The sequence below is a fragment of the Piliocolobus tephrosceles genome, chromosome 5 (assembly GCF_002776525.5).
Source record: "Piliocolobus tephrosceles isolate RC106 chromosome 5, ASM277652v3, whole genome shotgun sequence".
NCBI classification, from domain to species: Eukaryota; Metazoa; Chordata; class Mammalia; order Primates; family Cercopithecidae; genus Piliocolobus; species Piliocolobus tephrosceles.
Genome location: NC_045438.1, coordinates 89364143 through 89382384, shown reverse-complemented (window position 1 = coordinate 89382384; position 18242 = coordinate 89364143). Strand labels below are relative to the sequence as shown.

The window sequence follows — 18242 nt, the reverse complement described above, 5'->3', positions numbered from 1 at the left end:
ATCAAGCAATATGGACTTAGTTTGTGTTTTTCTGTATATATTTTAAGATTTAAAAAACTGATGCTAGAAGGTTTATGCCTTGGCAATTAAAAATCTTAACAGTTTGTAAGGGGTGGTCAGAAATCCCTGTAGCACTAAGGTGAAATTAAGAGTATTATTCTTTAACTTTGAGCAGGTTAAAAGGAGACCTAGGAATCCAAAATATTCTTTCCAGACCCGCAAACAAATTTTCAGTGAAACACTACCCTCTGCTGGTCACCCAGCACGACGCACTGGGTCGGGTTTAAAACTCAGAGCTTCTGATATAGAGGAATTCTGGGAGAGTGTTGCTGCGGGGGATCAATCTCATGCGTGTGCTCTAATAGATCCTACTGTAGCTAGTTCCACATTGAGGGTCACAGTCTGACACTCAAAATAGCAGTATACCAGTATGATGTTTGCTATAGTTGTCCTTAAAAGGGTGTTCTTAGCATTGAAAAGTCATCTTTTTAAAAACCCTGAAACACAAACTGAATGCTAAAACTTTCAAGTCACTTCCTACAGAACAGTTTGATTCAAGTTCACACCAGTACACATCTATTCATATTTATTCATTCCGCAAATATTTATACACCATCTATTATATGGAAAGCACTCAGGCAATTAAGTGCTGAGGAATCTGTTTTGCATACTCTTTCATGCACTATGGAACAGGCCTTTGGTAGTTTTCCTTTTCAGACATTTGAGCAAAATATATTAAAAGTGTAAAGAAATAGGAGACCAATGAACACAAACAGTATGCAAATCAGCACATAGCAGTCAATTTATTTTGTCCTATAGTTTAAACAATGTTTCTGGATTTAAATTTTTAAAAATAATTCCAGTTTTGATATTTGTATATTCAGTTACAGAATACAGAATATGGATGGGCAAAAACCCAATACTATGTCCCTGGTGGTCTCTATTCCTCCATCTCTAACATCACAGCCCCAGAAAACACTCCACTGTGGCTTTCATGCTTGTCTTTCCCAAATCTCAGGATCCAACACAAAATTCCTGCTGTGGTTACTCTTGTAAAAGAGGTAACTGTTGTGAAGGAGAAGGTGATGACAACACAACATCCAGCCTCCCATGGCCTCTTCCCTAAAACAACACTTTCTCTGCCCATTATTAAGGGTACTCAGGGAGTCTACTTCCCAGCTTGGTGACCCTAACCTTCTTGCTATGGTTATTCCAACAGTCATTCCTAGTATTCATCCTATAATATTTAAATGCCATGACATCCATCTCTTTTCCCTACCCCTTGTTCCTAAAACCAACCCTGTCCAACTCAAACTAGTTATTCACTAACCCAGGACTTGAGCAAACATTGCTCTCCAGCAAAAAAGAAATGAAACCCTCTCTATCTTCTCTTTCCTCACAAAAGCCCACAATAGAGACTCAGGGGAATACTCAACATTTTCTAAATGGCTCTTCCAAACACTCCTGCTGACCCCATCTCCAGGATCCACACTGCTCAGATGAAAGGTTTATTACAGATGAGGCAGCAGTGAAGTGTCAGTGTGCAACTGAAAGAATTACAATCTTTCTCTGGTAATAAACATCATATAAGTCTTTTATCGCCTGTTTCCCCCTTTGACATAATTTTAATCCCCCAAAGCACATAGTACATCTATTGTAATAGATGTAATGAGCCAATAATTTTATTCAATAAATAACCCCGAGGTCTTAGAAAAAGCAAATTTTCTACTGCATTACCAAATCATTATACCAGTTACAAAATGTTGTAAATATAACAGGCATAGTAAAAATCAAAATCAAATTAAGTATCAAACTCAACTGCAGAATCCTTTGTGTACTGTTTTCTCTATTTGGAACTGTCACCACATGGATAGGATTTCCTTATTCAGGACTCAGGTCAACCATCACCTCCTCACAGTGGCCTTCACTGATCATCCTTCAGGCAACCCTAGTCACTCCCTATCCCATTATTCTGTTTTATATTATCAGAACACTTTTCTTAATATTTAAATTGTTTGCTTATTATCTGCTCCCACCAATTAGAATGTAAGCTCCATGAGAGCAGACACCTCCCCTATCTTGTTCACTTCTGTATCACCAGCACCTAGATTGATGCCTAGCACATAGCACAAACAAAATATTTGCTGAATGAATAAATTTCCATGTAATGCTTTAAAATCAGTCAGGTCTTATACAATTGCCATCTGATTTAATCTTCCCATCTGTGAGCCAGAAAATTTTACAATTAAAGAAACAAGGCAGTGGGTAAATGGGAAATCTCTACACTTTCTGCTCAATTTTGCTGTGGGTGGAAAAGAAAGAAGGGAGGGAGGGAGGAAGCCTCATAAAGGTTAAGTAACATGTTCAGTTGCATACAGCCAATAACTGGCAAGGCTGACAAAGACCCTAGAGCTTCTCAACCCCTTCACCTGGGAAAAGTTCAACTTATCAAAGGAAAAATCACCTTTGGTTCATAACTAAAAGGTAAATACAGAAGCAGAAGTGCTAATATTACTCACTTGTGCCTAATTCTGCTTGCGCCTGCAGCCGCAGGTGCAGTCCATCTCCAGTAACAAACTGTAGCCCACGGCAAGAGGAAGGTACAAGCCTGACCTCTGCTGGAAGCTGGATTTCTGTGCAGCCTTCAGGGGTTTTCATCTGGAGTGAAGATGGCATTATGGAAATATCCATGGGCATACCTCCTTCTTTCGGTTCTCTGGTAATTAAAAACAAAACCCAAACAAATTATTTCTCATAATGAAAACCACATGATAAAAAAGAAACAAATATGGCCAAGGATCTCTTTGTTCCTCTTCAATAGAGGCTCTAAAGTCACTCTCCCAGAGAAACAGCAGCAAGCAGATCATAAAGGAAAGCAACCTACACTAGATTTAGATCTGGTCAGAGAGCGCCCTTCACCGTCACCATAATATGCAAGTTCTGGGACAGACTTTTGGTTGTTCCTTCTGAGAAGAGCACTAAAATAATGTTTTATAGTAAATCAGAGCAAAGTACTGTTATTTCAAATACAAGATTTTAATAAAGAGACCAAGATTCAGTGAAGCAAAGATACAAGAGAAAAATTTGTCAATTTTAAGAAAAAGAATTAATGAAGAAAACAATATAGTGATATATGAATATCAGGTGTGAAAGGACTTACTAATACAATTCACAGTAAACAAAAATTACTCAGTATAGGCAATAAAGAGTAAAACACAGTCCCTGTCAAAAGCCCCCAGATGTCAAATGTATAGAGGGGATAAAGGCATGTATGGAAATGACCCTCCTCTGAAACTGCAATAGGCTTAGCATTGCAACAGAGGTACAAAGTACCATGGCTCCTCCTTAAGTGCAGACAGCAGGCCATCCACATGGTGTCAACTAAGTGCAGAGAACAAGTCATTTGCTTGAGTGTCATCTGAGTACACAGGGCAGACGATGTGTTCAGGCGTGAATCTTGGTGAGGCCTCAGAAATCTGCCTTAGAAAATCTTACAGCTACTTTCTGGCTAGTTCCTTTTCAAAGCATATGGATCTGCACTTAATTAGCAATACAGAATATTAAGCACCTGAGTTTTTTGCAGTGACAACAGCTTCAAATCCGAGTCAAAAGTCCAATTTCAAGAAATGGTGTTTAAGCAATAATGATCCTCTAAAACAAGCATCAGCAACTTTTTTTCTGTGAAAGACCAGATAGTAAATATTTTAGGCTTTATGAGCCATGTATGGTCTCAAAGTAGAATACATATTCTAATTTTTATTTTTTAGAAAACAACCTTAAAAAATGTAAAATCAGCAGGTCGAGGTGGCTCACTCCTCTAATCCTAGCACTTTGGGAGGCCAAGGTGAGAGGATGGTTTGAGCCATAAGTTTGAGACCAGCCTGGGCAACATAGCAAGACTCTGGCTCTACAAAAAAAATTTCAAAATTAGCTGGGTATAGTGGCACACACCTGTAGTCCTAGCCACTCAGGAGGCTGAGATGGGGAGGATCACCTGAGCCCAGGAGACTGTAGTGAGCCATGATCATGCCACTGCATGCCAGCCTGGGCAACAGATCAAGAGCCTGTCTAAGAGTAAAAAAGATAAAGAAGAAAAATCCAAATCTTAGCTCACAGGCTGTACCAAAACAGGCTGCAGGTAGGATTTGGCCAATGGGCCATAGTTCTCTGACCACTGCTCTAAAAATAACACAATGTCCGTTTGCTGCTTCAATGACTTTCAAACTAGACTGTGTAGACTTGACACTTCCAAGTGCTGCAAGGGTTACCACTGGATTCCTAAGTCTCCATTGCCACCCCATCTCTGGTTTATCACATATCTTCCCAGTCCCAAAAACTAGTCACTTTATAGGGCCAAGCAAGGGAAGCATCAGTGCAAGGGTGGTGACACAGTGGCCCAGCATGGATATGAGAAACCAAGCAGGCTGTGGAGGGCATCCACGAGGAGGACCACTCAGCAGGGGTGTGAGATCCCAAGACAGGTGAGGAGGAAATCTGAACAGGAGGTGAGGCCAGCTCAGGATGGGGTTTCAGAGCCTGTCTTAGCTCAGCTGCTATAACATAATACCATAGATGGGTGGCTTAAACAACAGACATGGCAGAGAAAGGAAGTTCGGTGCCTCTTCCTCTCCATATAAGGACACTAATCTCATCGGGGGGGCCCACCCTCAAGACCTCATCTAAATCTAACTACCTCCTAAAGCCCCATCTCCTAACACCATCATTTCGGGGGTTAGGGCTTCAACATGTACATTTTGAGGGGACACAAACATTCAGTCCATAACAGGGTCCAAGCAGGTGAGGAGAGTGTCAACAATGAGCAGAGGGGGAGGTGGCAAAGGATGCCAGCAGACTATTAATTACATAGAAGGAGACTGACCAAATAGACAAACGCCACTAGGATAACGAGGGCCATGATTCTTACTGTGGGAGAATGGAGTTACAAAAAGAGAAAGGCAGGAAACTAGAATGGATCCTATGGTGGTGGGGCAGAATACCTGTAGAAATACCTGTGTGAAGTCAATGTTTACAAATAGATACAGTATTATAGATAGCTGTAAATGCATGTATGTACATATGTATGTAGGCACAACCATACATAAACATCATATGTAAGTCATACACACATACCCTAGTTCTGAGAGAAGCAACATTCAATAGTGATAAGTACACTTAGTGCCCAGATCTTGGTTTGTAAAGGCCATTTTCTGCTTTAAAAAATGAAACAAACAAACCAAAAACAAAGTTCCTTAGTAAAATGACTACATCCAGCGCTGTAACAGGGAAAGAATGAAATAAACCTGGAACATGTTGCTAGAACATGAAGAAATCAAAGAATGACAGGGACATATCAAAAAAGACGCAGAAACCATCCAGAAAGGACTTCCTTGGCCATGTCTGGTATAATATGAGCAAAAAAGTAGCCCATTGAATAAAATAAAAAATAAAACCCACTGAGTAACCCACAGTAAGAATCATGTGTCCTTACCGATACACATAATTGAATAAAATGAAACTCTGATGAGGAACACGGTATTTACATAATTTCAGAATACCTCTCCAATTATTGATTATGAAGAGAAAAAGAGTGACTTTAAGGAAGAGAAGCCTGGCAGACACTTTTACTTAAGTGCTCAAAGTTAACATAACCAATTTGATGGAACAAAACAAAATCATGTGCCACCTAACAGGAAGCGTCACTTCTGTTATATTCCTGCCAAAGATGCAAAATCTGAATCTTGTCTTGAAGAAACATAAGACAAATCCGAATGGAAGGATATTCTACAAAATGATTGTACTATCATCTTGCAAAGTGTCAGGACCATGAAAGTCAATGGAAAATGAGGAACTCTTCTAGATTGAAACAGACAGAAGAAGCACGACAGTGAAATGCAATGCATTATTCTGAACTGGATTCTTCTGTTTTTAGGGATATTATGTAGGCAACTGGCAAAACATGAATGATGTAAGATGTTAGCAACATATTTCCCAATTGTGAGTGTTGGATGACGGTTCTTTAGGAGAATGTCCTACTTTAAGACTAAGTGTGATTGACATAGTTCATACAATACTTTCATACTGGAGGTTTTCTTCACCATTGACTTGTATTCTGTCAGGTATCACACCTGCTTAAAACTATCCAATGACTTCATCTCTCACTCTAACTATAAGCTAAAGCCCTTTCGATGGTCCATAAGTCACAGTGGTATAGTAGGCCCTGCTGCTACAAGCTTTGGAGAACCTGTTGTTAAAATCCTTGGAGTTCTGCATAGCAGGTCAACTCACCTCACCAAGTTGGTAGGCTGAAGGTTATACATGGTGAAAGTATTCACACCAAAGAAATCAACAAATACTTCAAATCAAGACCTCAGTTTGTCTTTTTGTTTATTTTCATGGAGAGCAGGTTATTAAACATGCACCAGCACACTGCCATAAGATTTTTTATTATGTGCTCCCCCACCTCATCTGCATCTCTCTGAACTAGGCACCCTTTCATACTCACTTTCTCTCAAAGGGAAATTGTCTCCCACCAGGTATGTCTACACCTCACCGCTTACAGTTTAATGCTCAAATGTTATGTTCTCGTTTGAAATAAAACATTGTAACTTTTTTCTCCCCATCCCTTTTTTAATTTTTTCTCCATTTCTATTAAATATATATTTATTTTGTATATTCTCTGCCAACTCTTCCCTACTGCCACCATTAGACTGTAAGCTCAACAAAGGCAGGTGTTTTTGTCTTTGTTGTTGTTACTGTTCATGGCTGTATTCTCAGCACTTAGAATTTGAATTTTTGGCACTAGAGTAAGAACACATTAAACATCTGTGGATTGAATAAATGAATGGCCAAAGTTTATCCCAAAATGCTAAGATGGCTTAACATAAGTAGATCTTTACATCTGTGAATGGAAACTGAGGAAACCAGACCCTTTTGAACCCACTATGGCAGGAATTAATCCATTCCTGAGAGAGAACTCACCCACCCATCTCCATGGGAGGGCATTAATCTGTTCAAGAAGGATCTGCCCTCAGGAACCATGCACCTCCCACTAGGCCCCATGTCTCAACACTGCCACACTGGGGATCAACGTGACAAAACATAGGGACAAAACACATCCAAACCATAGCAATTAGGAACAAGAACACCAATATTTACATTAATATAAAATAGACTAAACATTTTAATTAAAACGCACAGATCATTGGAACGGATTTAAAATCACCCAACTGCATATTTTTTAAAATAGCATATAGTTTTATGCTATTTTTAGAGAAATACAGTATGTTTACAGTTCTTTGCTTTATACAGAAAGACATAAGAAAGGTTAAAAGGGTAGAAAAGACACACTATGCAAACAGTATAGTCAACTGATTTCTCATGAAGATACTGAGTTATTTTAATGGGAGAAATGATGGCCTTTTCAACTGATGGTGATAGAATAACTGAATATCCTTATACCAAAAAAATGAACTTTGATCCCGACCTCATTGCAAACACAAAAATGAATTCAACATGATCACAGATCAAAATGTAAAAGCTAAAACGATGTAACTCCTAGAAAATAAACCTGCCAAAGCATCTTCACAGTCTTAAGGTAGGCAAAGATTTAAGACACCAAAAAAACTAACCCTTAAGGGAAAAAAAAAAAAAAAATGACAGAGTGGACTTCATTAAAATTTCTGTTCATCAAAGGACACTATAAAAAAAATGAAGCAGGGCATGTTGGCTCACACTTGTAATCCCAGCACTTTGGGAGTCCAAAGTGGGCGGATCGCTTAAGTCCAGAGTTGAAGACCAGCCTGGGCAATATAGTGAAACCCTGTCTCTACAAAAAGATACAAAAATTAGCTGGGCATGGTGGCATGCACTTGTATACCAGCTACTCAAGAGGCTGAGGTGGGAGGATTGCTTGAGTCCAGGAGGTTGAGGCTGCAGTGAGCCATGATCACACCACTGCACTGCATCCTGGGCAGTAGAGCGAGACCATGTCTCAAAAAAAAAAAAAAAAGAAAAGAAAAGGTAAGTCACAGATATGAACAGTCATATACTCACAAGGCATTTATATGAGAAAGCTCTTGTTTTGAGACTGTATAAAGAGCTCTCAATTAAACAAGACAAATAATCTGATTAATGGCAAAAAAATTAGACGATACTTTTAAAAAAATATATGAATTGCTAAAAAGCAAGTGAAAAGGCACTCAACATTGTTAGTCATCAGTAAAATGAAAATTAAAACCACAAGATACTATTTTACACACACTAGACTGGTTCAAACTAAAAGGACTGACAATACTAAATATAGGTGAGTATGTGAAGCAGTTGAAACTCTCATTTTTTTTTTTTTTTTTTCTGGTTGAATGTGTAAACTGGTACAGTCACTTTGGAGAACTGTTTGGTAATTTCTCACAAAGTAACGCACACATCTATCCTATGACCTAGAAATTTCACTGTTTGGTACTTACCTAAGAGGAAATAAAAATGTATGTCCAAAAAAAGATTTATATGACAGTATTATGACAGCTGTATTCATAATAAGTAAACTCTAGAAACAAGAAAAATCTCCAGCAATAGGAGAACAGATAAATGAACTGTGGTATATTCATACAATGGAAAACTTAGCAAGAAAAAGGAATGGACTACTGATATATGCAGCCACATGGATGGAAAATGAATCTCAAAAATATTATGGAAGGAATGCAGCCAGAAACAAAAAGGTATATACTGTATGAATCCATTTATAAGTAGTTCAAGAAATGGCAAAACTAAGTCCAGCAAAGTTAGGTTTCTTTTTTTCTTTTTCCTTTTATTTATTTATTTATTTTTGAGACAGAGTTTCATTCTGTCGCCAGGCTGGAGTGCAGTGGCGCAATATCGGCTCACTGCAACCTCTGCCTCCCGAGTTCAAGCGATTCTCCTGCATCAGCCTCCCCAGTAGCTGGGACTACAGGCACGTGCCACCACATCCAGCTAATTTTTGTATTTTTAGTAGAGACAGGATTTCACCATGTTGGCCAGGATAGTCTCGATCTCTTGACCCCGTGATCTGCCCAAGTCGGCCTCCCAATGTGCTGGGATTACAGGTGTGAGCCACCGGGGTAACTTGCTTAAACAAGGGGTAGTAGTACAAGGGAACTGTGAAAGGCCCTGGATGAGAGGAAGCGAGGGTTTGGTGTGGGTGTGTGGGTTTGTTTTATTTTGGTAGGGTTTGGGTTCCTAATTACTCTACAAGGTGCACCAGAATTGGAGATATTTGCCCAAATTCATAATTTTTGAAAGAGAAAAATACATTCAGAGTACTAAGTGTTATTCCCATTTGAAGATTGAAGAAATTCAGATTAAATTATTCTAATTTTGTGAGGAAGCTAGCATTTGAACTCAGTTCTCATGCCATATTCCAAACGGCCACACCAGATATCTGGCAGATTTAGGGAAAAGAGGAAAAAATTAAGCATCAGTCTACCTGTGGCACTGTGTAATAACAGTCTCAGGATTTTAACATTTAACTTACTCTGTTTAAAACAGCGATCACAAAGGAATAGACAAGGGGACCACAAATCATTAAAACTGCTGTCAAACAAAATAGAGAACATTTTCCCTAAAAGTTATTTGTTTGTGTAGCGAATAACAAGCTCGCCGTTCTCACTGGAAAGCAGAATATGAATAAATGAACGAGCTCCAGTAAGAAGTCTGCAACCTTTCTTCGAGGTTCACTAAACTCAGTTTATTGAATGATTGTGTGGTTTCTCTGCAAAAAGCAGTTTTGGGGGGGAAAGACCCGAAGTTATCTACAAAACAAGAAGCTCACACATAGGAACTGATCCAGTAAGGAGGATCCCGAAGAGAGGCAAACAAATCATTTTTTGCATTGTTTTGTTGGAAACGCCTGGCACTGCCAACAGTGTTTTACATGACCATCAAATTTTAATGTGCATTTGATTCCTGGGAACCTTGTTAAAATATAAGTTATGATTCCCTAAGTCTGGTGTGGAGCTGAGACCCTGAATTTCTAAAAAGCTACCCAAAGATACCCAGACTGTCAGCAGGGGTGGGAGTGGCGGAGGCGACTACAGAGGAAAGCTTCACTTTGAGTGATGGAGAGGCTCTACGCAACCGGCAAGAAGAAACTCAAAATCCCTCGTTCAGAGAGAGACAGAGACTCACCAGCCCCGGATCCCCGGGCAGCAATAAAGCGAGCTGGGCACTGCGCCTAGAATCCCAGTTCTTACCCCAGGATCAGCAGCGCGCTCTGCGACTGTCTCCGCACCTCCAGAAACATGCGCGTTTCCGCCGCAGTAGCCGCCATGGCGGGCGTCCAGTCCCGGACCGGACCAAGCTGGAGGTTCCGAGGGACCCGAGTCAACAGGACCAGGAGAGGTTCCACGTGCGGACCAACCAGCAGCAGCCCCGCGGCGGCGCAGGCGCCTGTGACACATCTCATGGCTGACACCGCCTACCAGCTCACAGCGCCGCCTGCCGGCCGGAGAGTACACCACCGAGAAGGCGCGGGACCCCTGAGGCCTGGGCGGTGCGCGAATTTTCAAAACGAGGCTTTGGCCCACAGTGCTGAGAAAGGTGGGCGGCGAGAGGCGAGCTATCCTCCCACTGTGCTTCTTTTGAGCGTGGCTTGGCGCGTTAGCCTCCCTGGAAATGACCATAAAAATCAGACCCAGGGTTCACTCCTTTGGCTAGCTCAAAGCGAGGGAGGTGATGGAGGCAGGTGTTACAGGTGGACTTTGTTCCCAGGAGATCCAAGAGCAGAATTCCTGGCTCCAAACCCACTTTATTTTGGTCTCTTTATGAGCAAAGGTCATTTGTTAGCCTCTGTCTAAAGCAACAAACTTTTCAAGAATTGACTTGCCATTGCTTCTCAACTTAAGATAGCTCCAAAATTGAAACAGGTGCAAAAACATGAGGAAGTTCTTTGTTACCTAACGGAAAAGAGTATGGCTGAAGTCTATTGGGACTAACCATTTTTTAGGGGGTAAGAAAGGAAGATGGGAATGATTACGTATGTACAGCTCCACTATTCACTTTCACAAAAGTAAAAACTAAGAGAAGTTGTCATCCCGTTACTACTAGAAGATAGTTTTGAAAAGTTTGACCTAGTAAATACTTACAATGAAAAACTATTAAAATATAAGACCAGGGTAGAATTACAATAGGACTTCTTAAAAACAAGGAACTGCTGTTTTTCGTTTTGTTTTATTTTTAGACAGAGTCGCCAAGGCTCTGTCGCCAAGGCTGGAGTGCAGTGGCGCAATCTCAACTCACTGCAACCTCCGCCTCCCGAATTCAAGCGATTCTCCTGCTTCAGCTTCCCGAGCAGCTGGGATTACAGGTGCACGCCACCATGCCTGGCTAATTTTTGTATTTTTGGTAGATCCGCCCGCCTCGGCCTCCCAAAGTGTTGGGATTACAGGTGTGAGCCACCATGCCCAGCCTAGACCATAAATAAATTCTAAATAAATAAATCCTGTCATATGTTTTAAGATAATAGCTTAAGACAATTTTTCTAAAATCAGTATTTGGGGGTGATTAAAGTGTATTATGTTGATGCACAAATTATTATATCTATCCCAATAATTTGAAATCATAGATGGAAGCAACAACTCACTTAAAAAAATAAAGTTTACTACTGTTTGGTCTCATATAATTCATTTATTTGAAGGATGATGATTTCAACTCTTCATATCTTCCATCTTTAATATCCGAGGCTATTGAATGCTTAAATATTGACACATTATATTGAAATATACAACTTCCTTAGCACAGCTTACTCTTTATAATTGTTTTGTTAGCTTAAAATATTGTTATATATTTAGTTACGTATTTGCAAAACCTTTCATTTTTTTTACCCCATGGTGTTTGCAAAATGGTGCAATTTACCGTGGAGTAACTAGATATGATTGATAGAGCTCTAGTCTCAAAATAGTTCCAAATCTGACACCAACTATTAGTCTCCTAACTTCACAAGTCTCCTAACCTCTCTGGGCCTCAGGTTACTCATATGAAATATTGAGAAACTATTACAATAATATTTAAGAGCTGTTTTCAGTTCCTATTATCCCTTCAAATGAAAACATCTGCTAACCCCCTTTCTAACCACTCCTGAAATTGGTAGCCGTGGCCGCTTCCAGCGACAGTCCACTTGAGGGCGCTGTGGCAACAGCTAGCGCCGGGAGGCAGGAAGCCGACCGGGGGCGGGGATCGAAGGCCGCAGACGTCGACGCCGGCGTGGGCGCGAGCGCGGTGCACGCTGGGAGCTGTCACTAGGCCCTTCGGCTCCCGGTCTCTGTGTAGCTGCTGTGGTTGCCAGGAGAGCGGTGCCGGCTAGGATCGGCCAAGCCAGCAGCAGGTAAAAGCGTCCCCGCCCCCAGTGCGGTCGCTAGGCTGGTCGCCGGCTCTGAGCATCCTTCTTGGCTGGGCTAGGTCCTGAGCCGCGGGGACGCCTTGCGGGTGTGACTGCTGTGGCGTCGGGGGTGTTGCCGCTCCGGCCCCGCCAGAAGCCGCGAAACTGGTCGGCCGCCCTCTGGTTTCCAGGGAGTCGAGAGCTGCGCGGGGACTAGAGGGCTAGAGCTGGGGCCAAGGCCTGGGCCGGGCAGAGGCGCGAGGGCGGCCCCAGGTGAGGCAGGCTGGAGGCGGGGCCGGGGGCAGGTCCCGAGCCTCCCCTGCTGGCGCGGAGCTGTGCGCAAGGCTGGGGCAGAGGTCGCACCTGTGCGATGGAGGCGCGCGGAGTACCCTCTTTGTTGGAGGAATCCAGGCCTTGTGCCTTTTCCTTGGCTGGTGGGTTCTTTTAGCATCGAGGAGACACGTAGGCCCGCGATGGTTCATGTTCTGCAGGAGGCTTAGAAAGGAGTACGGAAGTTTATTAAGAGGAAGTCAGAAGAGTCAAACGAGAGTTGTTAACAATTATCACCTTTGATTCCCAAGCCTTTTAAAGTTGCAACATAACAATAGTCACTTGTTCGGGCCTCCTCCATTCTTGTACCCTGAGGGGGCGGGAAATGGCACACAACTATTTTTCTTAAGCTAAGTACATTGTGTTTGAACATTTTTACACTATCTTAGAGTTCTATGGCGTTTGAGAAATGTAAAGATTGGGAAAATGACTTCGACTCCAGCTAAAGCAGTCAAAAAAAATGATAATTACCAAAAATGTAGGAAACTGTTTGTCTAACAAAGAGGCCCTGAACTGTAGAAAGACAAAAATCTGTTTTGATGTTGTTGGCCATTGTCTATGCAGACATAAGTTCTTACATTTTAATTTTGTTTCTGGGTATTAATATGGTCTACAGTGAATAACATATGTCAACATTATGTACTAAGCAACTCACCACCTGATAGATAACAGTGATTTAGGTGGGCCGACTGACGTTATGAGTAAATTAAAACCACGAGTAGTCTGAATGCTTTATTTTAGTGATTACGTTCGGCCACAACTGATAACTAAATCATTCTCTGTAATTGTTAAGCAGTAGCAAATCTCCACATGGGCTTGATTATTAGGGACCTAGTGCTGAAAGAAAGAACTAAAAACACCTGATTTAATACAGAAACCAGAAAATGGGACACCGTAACCCAAATCTTTAAGGTACGTGCTGTCAGTTAAATGTTTGATTGTATACATTCAAAGAAGTCCTATTTTGTAGTTAAAGTAACGGAGTGAGCTCTGGCCTGGGAATGAAGAGATTAGATTCAAGTCCTTTAATCTGCTACTAGCCAGGTGTGATCTCTGGGCTTCGGTTTTGTCATCCTTTAAGGAAATTTGAGAAGACCAGGGTTTTCCAAACTGGTATTTCCCCCAGAACAATGTTCTAAAGCCATTTAATAGGCTTACTTCCCCCAAAGCAGTGTTCGATGGCAATTAACTTGGGAGCACCCTAGGTTAAGCTAGGTTAAACTTTTTTGCTTATAAAGGCAGGACTCTTCAAAACCTTTACTGTTATGCTGATACATGTAAATCTCCAGGTTATCCTAGCATTCCCACACTTATCTGATCTATTTTCTCATGGCCAATTGGTTAACAACTCTTAGAATATAATTACATAGAATATAAAGTTAAAAACTGCTTTAGTTGAGCTGAGTCCTCTTCAACTGTAAAGGTCCATGCATTAGGCTTATTTTTTGGCTGTCATTTTAAGCTTTTTGGAGCATGAAGATCTAGTGGCAACTCACTTGTATAAAAAAAGAATTATATTTATCTTCGTAAAATATTAAGGATACAATTAAGTTCCCATGAGTCTTAATGCTTTAATTATTGGCAGAAGAGTTACCGTATTCTGCTTTTGTTGCTTTTTTTAAACCATAATTCATGTTTTGAATTTTATTTTATGGTGGAGTGGAGTTACTGATTTTATTCAAAATGGCATTTTAAAGTTCCAAAAAGTGAAGACTTGTTGATAATGGCATCACTTTTGCTATGATGATTTCTCCTTATAGTCATGAATTCCTAAAATGAAATTGTGGTAGAAGCCACCCAAAATGTGCTTACTGTGTAATAACTACATAATTTTAAGAGCTTATATCATGGAAAAGAGCTAAAGGCTAAAACACAAATTCTGAGACAGTTATTTCTAAATTGCTTTACAAATAGGATGTGTGCTGAACACAATCTTAAACTGTTTTGCTAAAGTCTGTTAAGTGTCGCTAGTACCCAACCACTGTGGATATTTTGTTCATTCTTTGTTACTTTCTTAGCGGGAATGCTGTTAATGCACAGTTTCGCTTGGGGATAAGAGAGGTGGAAATAGAACATGTAATTTTAACAGATAAGTGTTATTTCAGGTAAATTATCTCTCTGGATTAAAACTATTAAGTAGAAATGCAAAGCTAATATTTTTTGTGTAATAGCTAACAGTTTTTATTGAGAATTGTGTGAAAATACGATCCTTTTTCCTTTATCGTATTTACTTCCTCCTCTCCAAGCTATCCAAGCCTGAAATCTCAATGACCTTTGATTGCATTGGTCAATGATACAGTATCAGATTTATTAAGGAAAAATTTGTATACACAGATGTACATTCATTTAAGTGTACATTTCAATAAGTTTTAGTAGATATATATATACACCCATGTAACTACCACCACAATCAAGATTTGGAAGATGCCGCCACTCAGGCACATATTGTTATACTTCTCTCTGAGAATGTTCTCCTGTTTCTGAGTGTCTAAATTATACCTATCTTTTAAGACCTAGCTCAAATGCCTACCCTGGGAATCTTTTTTTTGATTACCTCATTTTGAATTGATTTCCTCCTCTTCTGACTTTCCTGTTCACATTTTTTTTTTTTTTTTTAACATTCTTGTCCCTTCTTTGTGGTGGCTAACCCAGTGGCGAACATATAGCCGGCACTTATTTGTTGACCAAATGGATTAATGTAATATTTCCTAAACTTCAGTCGTTGTGATATCATCTTCAGAATTTTGGCCATATCTTCCTGTTTGGCATACTTCCTGTTTACTTACTAATATTTATATCAATGTGATTATTAAAGTAATATTTTAAAGGAAGTTTGAAATAACTATGAGTAAAAAGCAGGTGGCACTTATCATAAACAGAAGGTGGACGTATACATAAAAATAACGAAAATCAAAGTGTTCTTAATTTCTAGCTAGAAACTATTGCCTGCAGGAGGCTCTAAGCCTCAACTTGCCCTTTGTTTAAAAGTGAGATTGGCAAGAATTTCAGTGACGTTAACATCTTGGCACCAAACTGAGACTTCCTTCTTGATGCAGTCGGAGGAACTGAAAGAGAATGAAGAGGAAATAACCTTTTTTTTTTTTTTTTTTTTTAATGAAATGGAGTCTCGCTCTGTCACCCAGGCTGAAGTGCAGTGGAGTGATCTCAGCTCACTGCAACCTCTGCCTCCTGGATTCAAGCTATTCTCCTGCCTCAGCCTTCTGATTAGCTGGGATTACAGGCACCCACCATCACACCGGACTAATTTTTGTATTTTTACTAGGGACAGGGTTTCACCATATTGGTCAGGCTGGTGTGAAACTCCTGACCTCAGGTGATACGCTCACCTCTGCCTCTCAAAATGCTGTGATTATAGGCGTGAGCCACCATGCCTGGCCCCTTCTCGTTTAATTCAGTGTCACTTAGCTCTGCCCTCAGATCTAATAAAATCATCTCACATCTCTCCAGTTGGTGGCCCAAATTTTTGTAGATACTAAGTTAATCAGTGCTTGAAAATTCCTTAGAATTTTACCTGTGCAGTAATTGAGAAACAAAGCCTTAATTGTAAATTAAAAAGTGTACTACAGTTACCTTAAAAAATATAGTAAAAAAAAGAGTTACTTTAAAAAATAGTAGAAAGATAATATTCTTGAATCAGATATATGTCTTTATTTTTTCAAAAATGTTCTGAATGTTACTGATGTTACATCTTATTAGGATACATTAGCCTTAAGATAAACATTTGAATCTAAAATCTAAATCTGAAAACAAGTGGGAACCTGTTATGTGACAAAGTGATGACTGTTGATTCAGGAGTGATGAAATGTTAATATAATGTTTATCTCTCAAAGCTCCTGCATGAGTAGATGAGGTAATAAGTTAAAATAATCTCCTATCTCCTTTAGTTTTTTCTCTCGTCACTTAAGTTTTATTTAGCTATATTTTTATATTTTAATCCTGCCGAAGACATTTCTAGACTTTTTCCTTCTGAGATGACACCTTCCACTCCTGTGGAAGGAGTTTCATATGAACAGATTGGAAAATAAATTTCTTGCTCTTATTTTGTAAAATACATCTTGTATTTAAAGTTACTGTATTTACTTATAGGCATATATCCATATTATGAGCCTAAAGTTTGCTGTTATTTTGTGTTCATGAACGAAGAGCTTGGATAAAAAGACCCTTTCATTTGGTGTTAACTGTTTCAAAAAAAAATTAACCTGAGTGGTGATAAGTTCATCAGTACACACAATCATTTACTACTCACCAAGAGGTCAGATTCCTGGATTTTGGTTTTGGTTTTGAGACGGGGGCTCTGTAGTCCAGGCTGGAGTGAGATTTCTGTTAATCTAAGGTTCTGGGGTAAAGCCTCAAAAATTGGAAGGAAAGAGCCATCTTGGATGCATAGCCTTTGTTTCACAAACAAGTGGTTTCTTTCCTTCTTCTCTACAGTAAAAAAAAGGGAGCAATATAGAAGCAGTCATCGTTTGGAAGTGACAGCTGACTATAATCAGAAAATCATAAAAACACTGCAATCTTAGTCCTTTGAGTTATACAGGTAAATAGCCCTACATTTTTCAGTTGCTTTTGATTGTGCTGTTATATTATGAAAAGTTACTATAAATTATCAGCTACCTGAAAACTTTTAGAATATGTTATTGTTATCAAATATTCTAGATAGCTAGAATTTTCTTATATACCCCAAATGCTATCGCAGAGCACTTATTATGCTTTTTGCTTACATTCAGCATGATGCAGCTGGCACAGTGGCTTTTCCATACAAGCTTAACAGTTTAAAAATTTCCTGGAGAGGTTTTTCTCCTGCTGGCTTGTGAAAAAATAGAACATAGTACAGTACTTGCTTTAAAGTTAGTCTCTGACATTTTGGAAGAAATATGTGTTTGAATGACTTCCTTATTATATACAGCATTACCACCAATTAGCAGCTCATTTTTTTTTTTTTTTTTTTTTTTGAAACAGAGTCTCACTCTTTTGCCCAGGCTGGAGTGCAGTGGTGTGATCTCAGCTCACTGCAACCTCCACCTCCTGGGTTCAAGCGATTCTCCTGCATCAGCTTCCCAAGTAGCTGGGACTACGGGCACGGGCCACCACGCCCGGCTAATTTTTATTGTATTTTTAAAATAGAGACAGGGTTTTGACATGTTGGCCAGGCTGGTCTCTATCTCCTGACCTCAGGTGATCCGCCTGCCTTGGCCTCCCAAAGTGCTGGATTACAGGTGTGAGCCACCACACCTGGCCAGCAGTTCACTTTTGACCCTGAATGAGGGGTTCCAGAAACAAAATATGGCTTCTGACATTTTTTGGAAGGCTGTCCTCAAAGCACTGTTCCCCAAACCTACCTGATTCCATAATTTGAGGCTGCCAATTATTTTTATGTAATCTGATAACTTTCATTATGTTTTAAGTTATAGAGATTGTGATTGAAAAAAGGAAAATATTATTTGGGAATAAACTGTTACATGCCAAATTATCTCAAAATGTAGTGATTTAAAACAGTATCTCACACAATTTTTGTCAGAGGGGATAGGGAAGTTATTTGGCT

The 18242-nt window shown here is 39.9% G+C and overlaps 2 protein-coding genes across 9 annotated transcripts in view; one reads left to right on the top strand and one right to left on the bottom strand.

Moving 5' to 3' along the window:
• The window catches only part of UBE3D (ubiquitin protein ligase E3D), a 187856-nt gene extending 177430 nt beyond the window's left edge, over positions 1–10426 (bottom strand). Inside the window, exons 1-2 of one of the 2 annotated variants that reach the window (XM_026454542.1) lie at positions 10227–10426; positions 2520–2716 (exon numbers count right to left, since the gene is read on the bottom strand). Coding sequence is in view for 1 of the 2 variants with exons in the window: in XM_026454541.2 (XP_026310326.1) it covers positions 2520–2716; positions 10227–10303 (274 nt within the window). In the remaining variant the exon portion in view is untranslated. The remainder of the gene's footprint in view (positions 1–2519; positions 2717–10226) is intronic. The other variant, XM_026454541.2, reaches the window with a different exon arrangement.
• A 1821-nt stretch (positions 10427–12247) lies between these two features.
• Positions 12248–18242, top strand: part of DOP1A (DOP1 leucine zipper like protein A) — a 110108-nt gene continuing 104113 nt past the window's right edge. For 6 of the 7 annotated variants that reach the window (XR_002730189.3, XM_023205192.3, XM_023205193.3 and 3 more), the window contains exon 1: positions 12248–12355. The gene's annotated coding sequence lies outside the window, so the exon portion shown is untranslated. Of the gene's footprint in view, positions 12356–17131; positions 17238–18242 lie in introns of all 7 variants that reach the window. The other variant, XM_023205190.3, reaches the window with a different exon arrangement.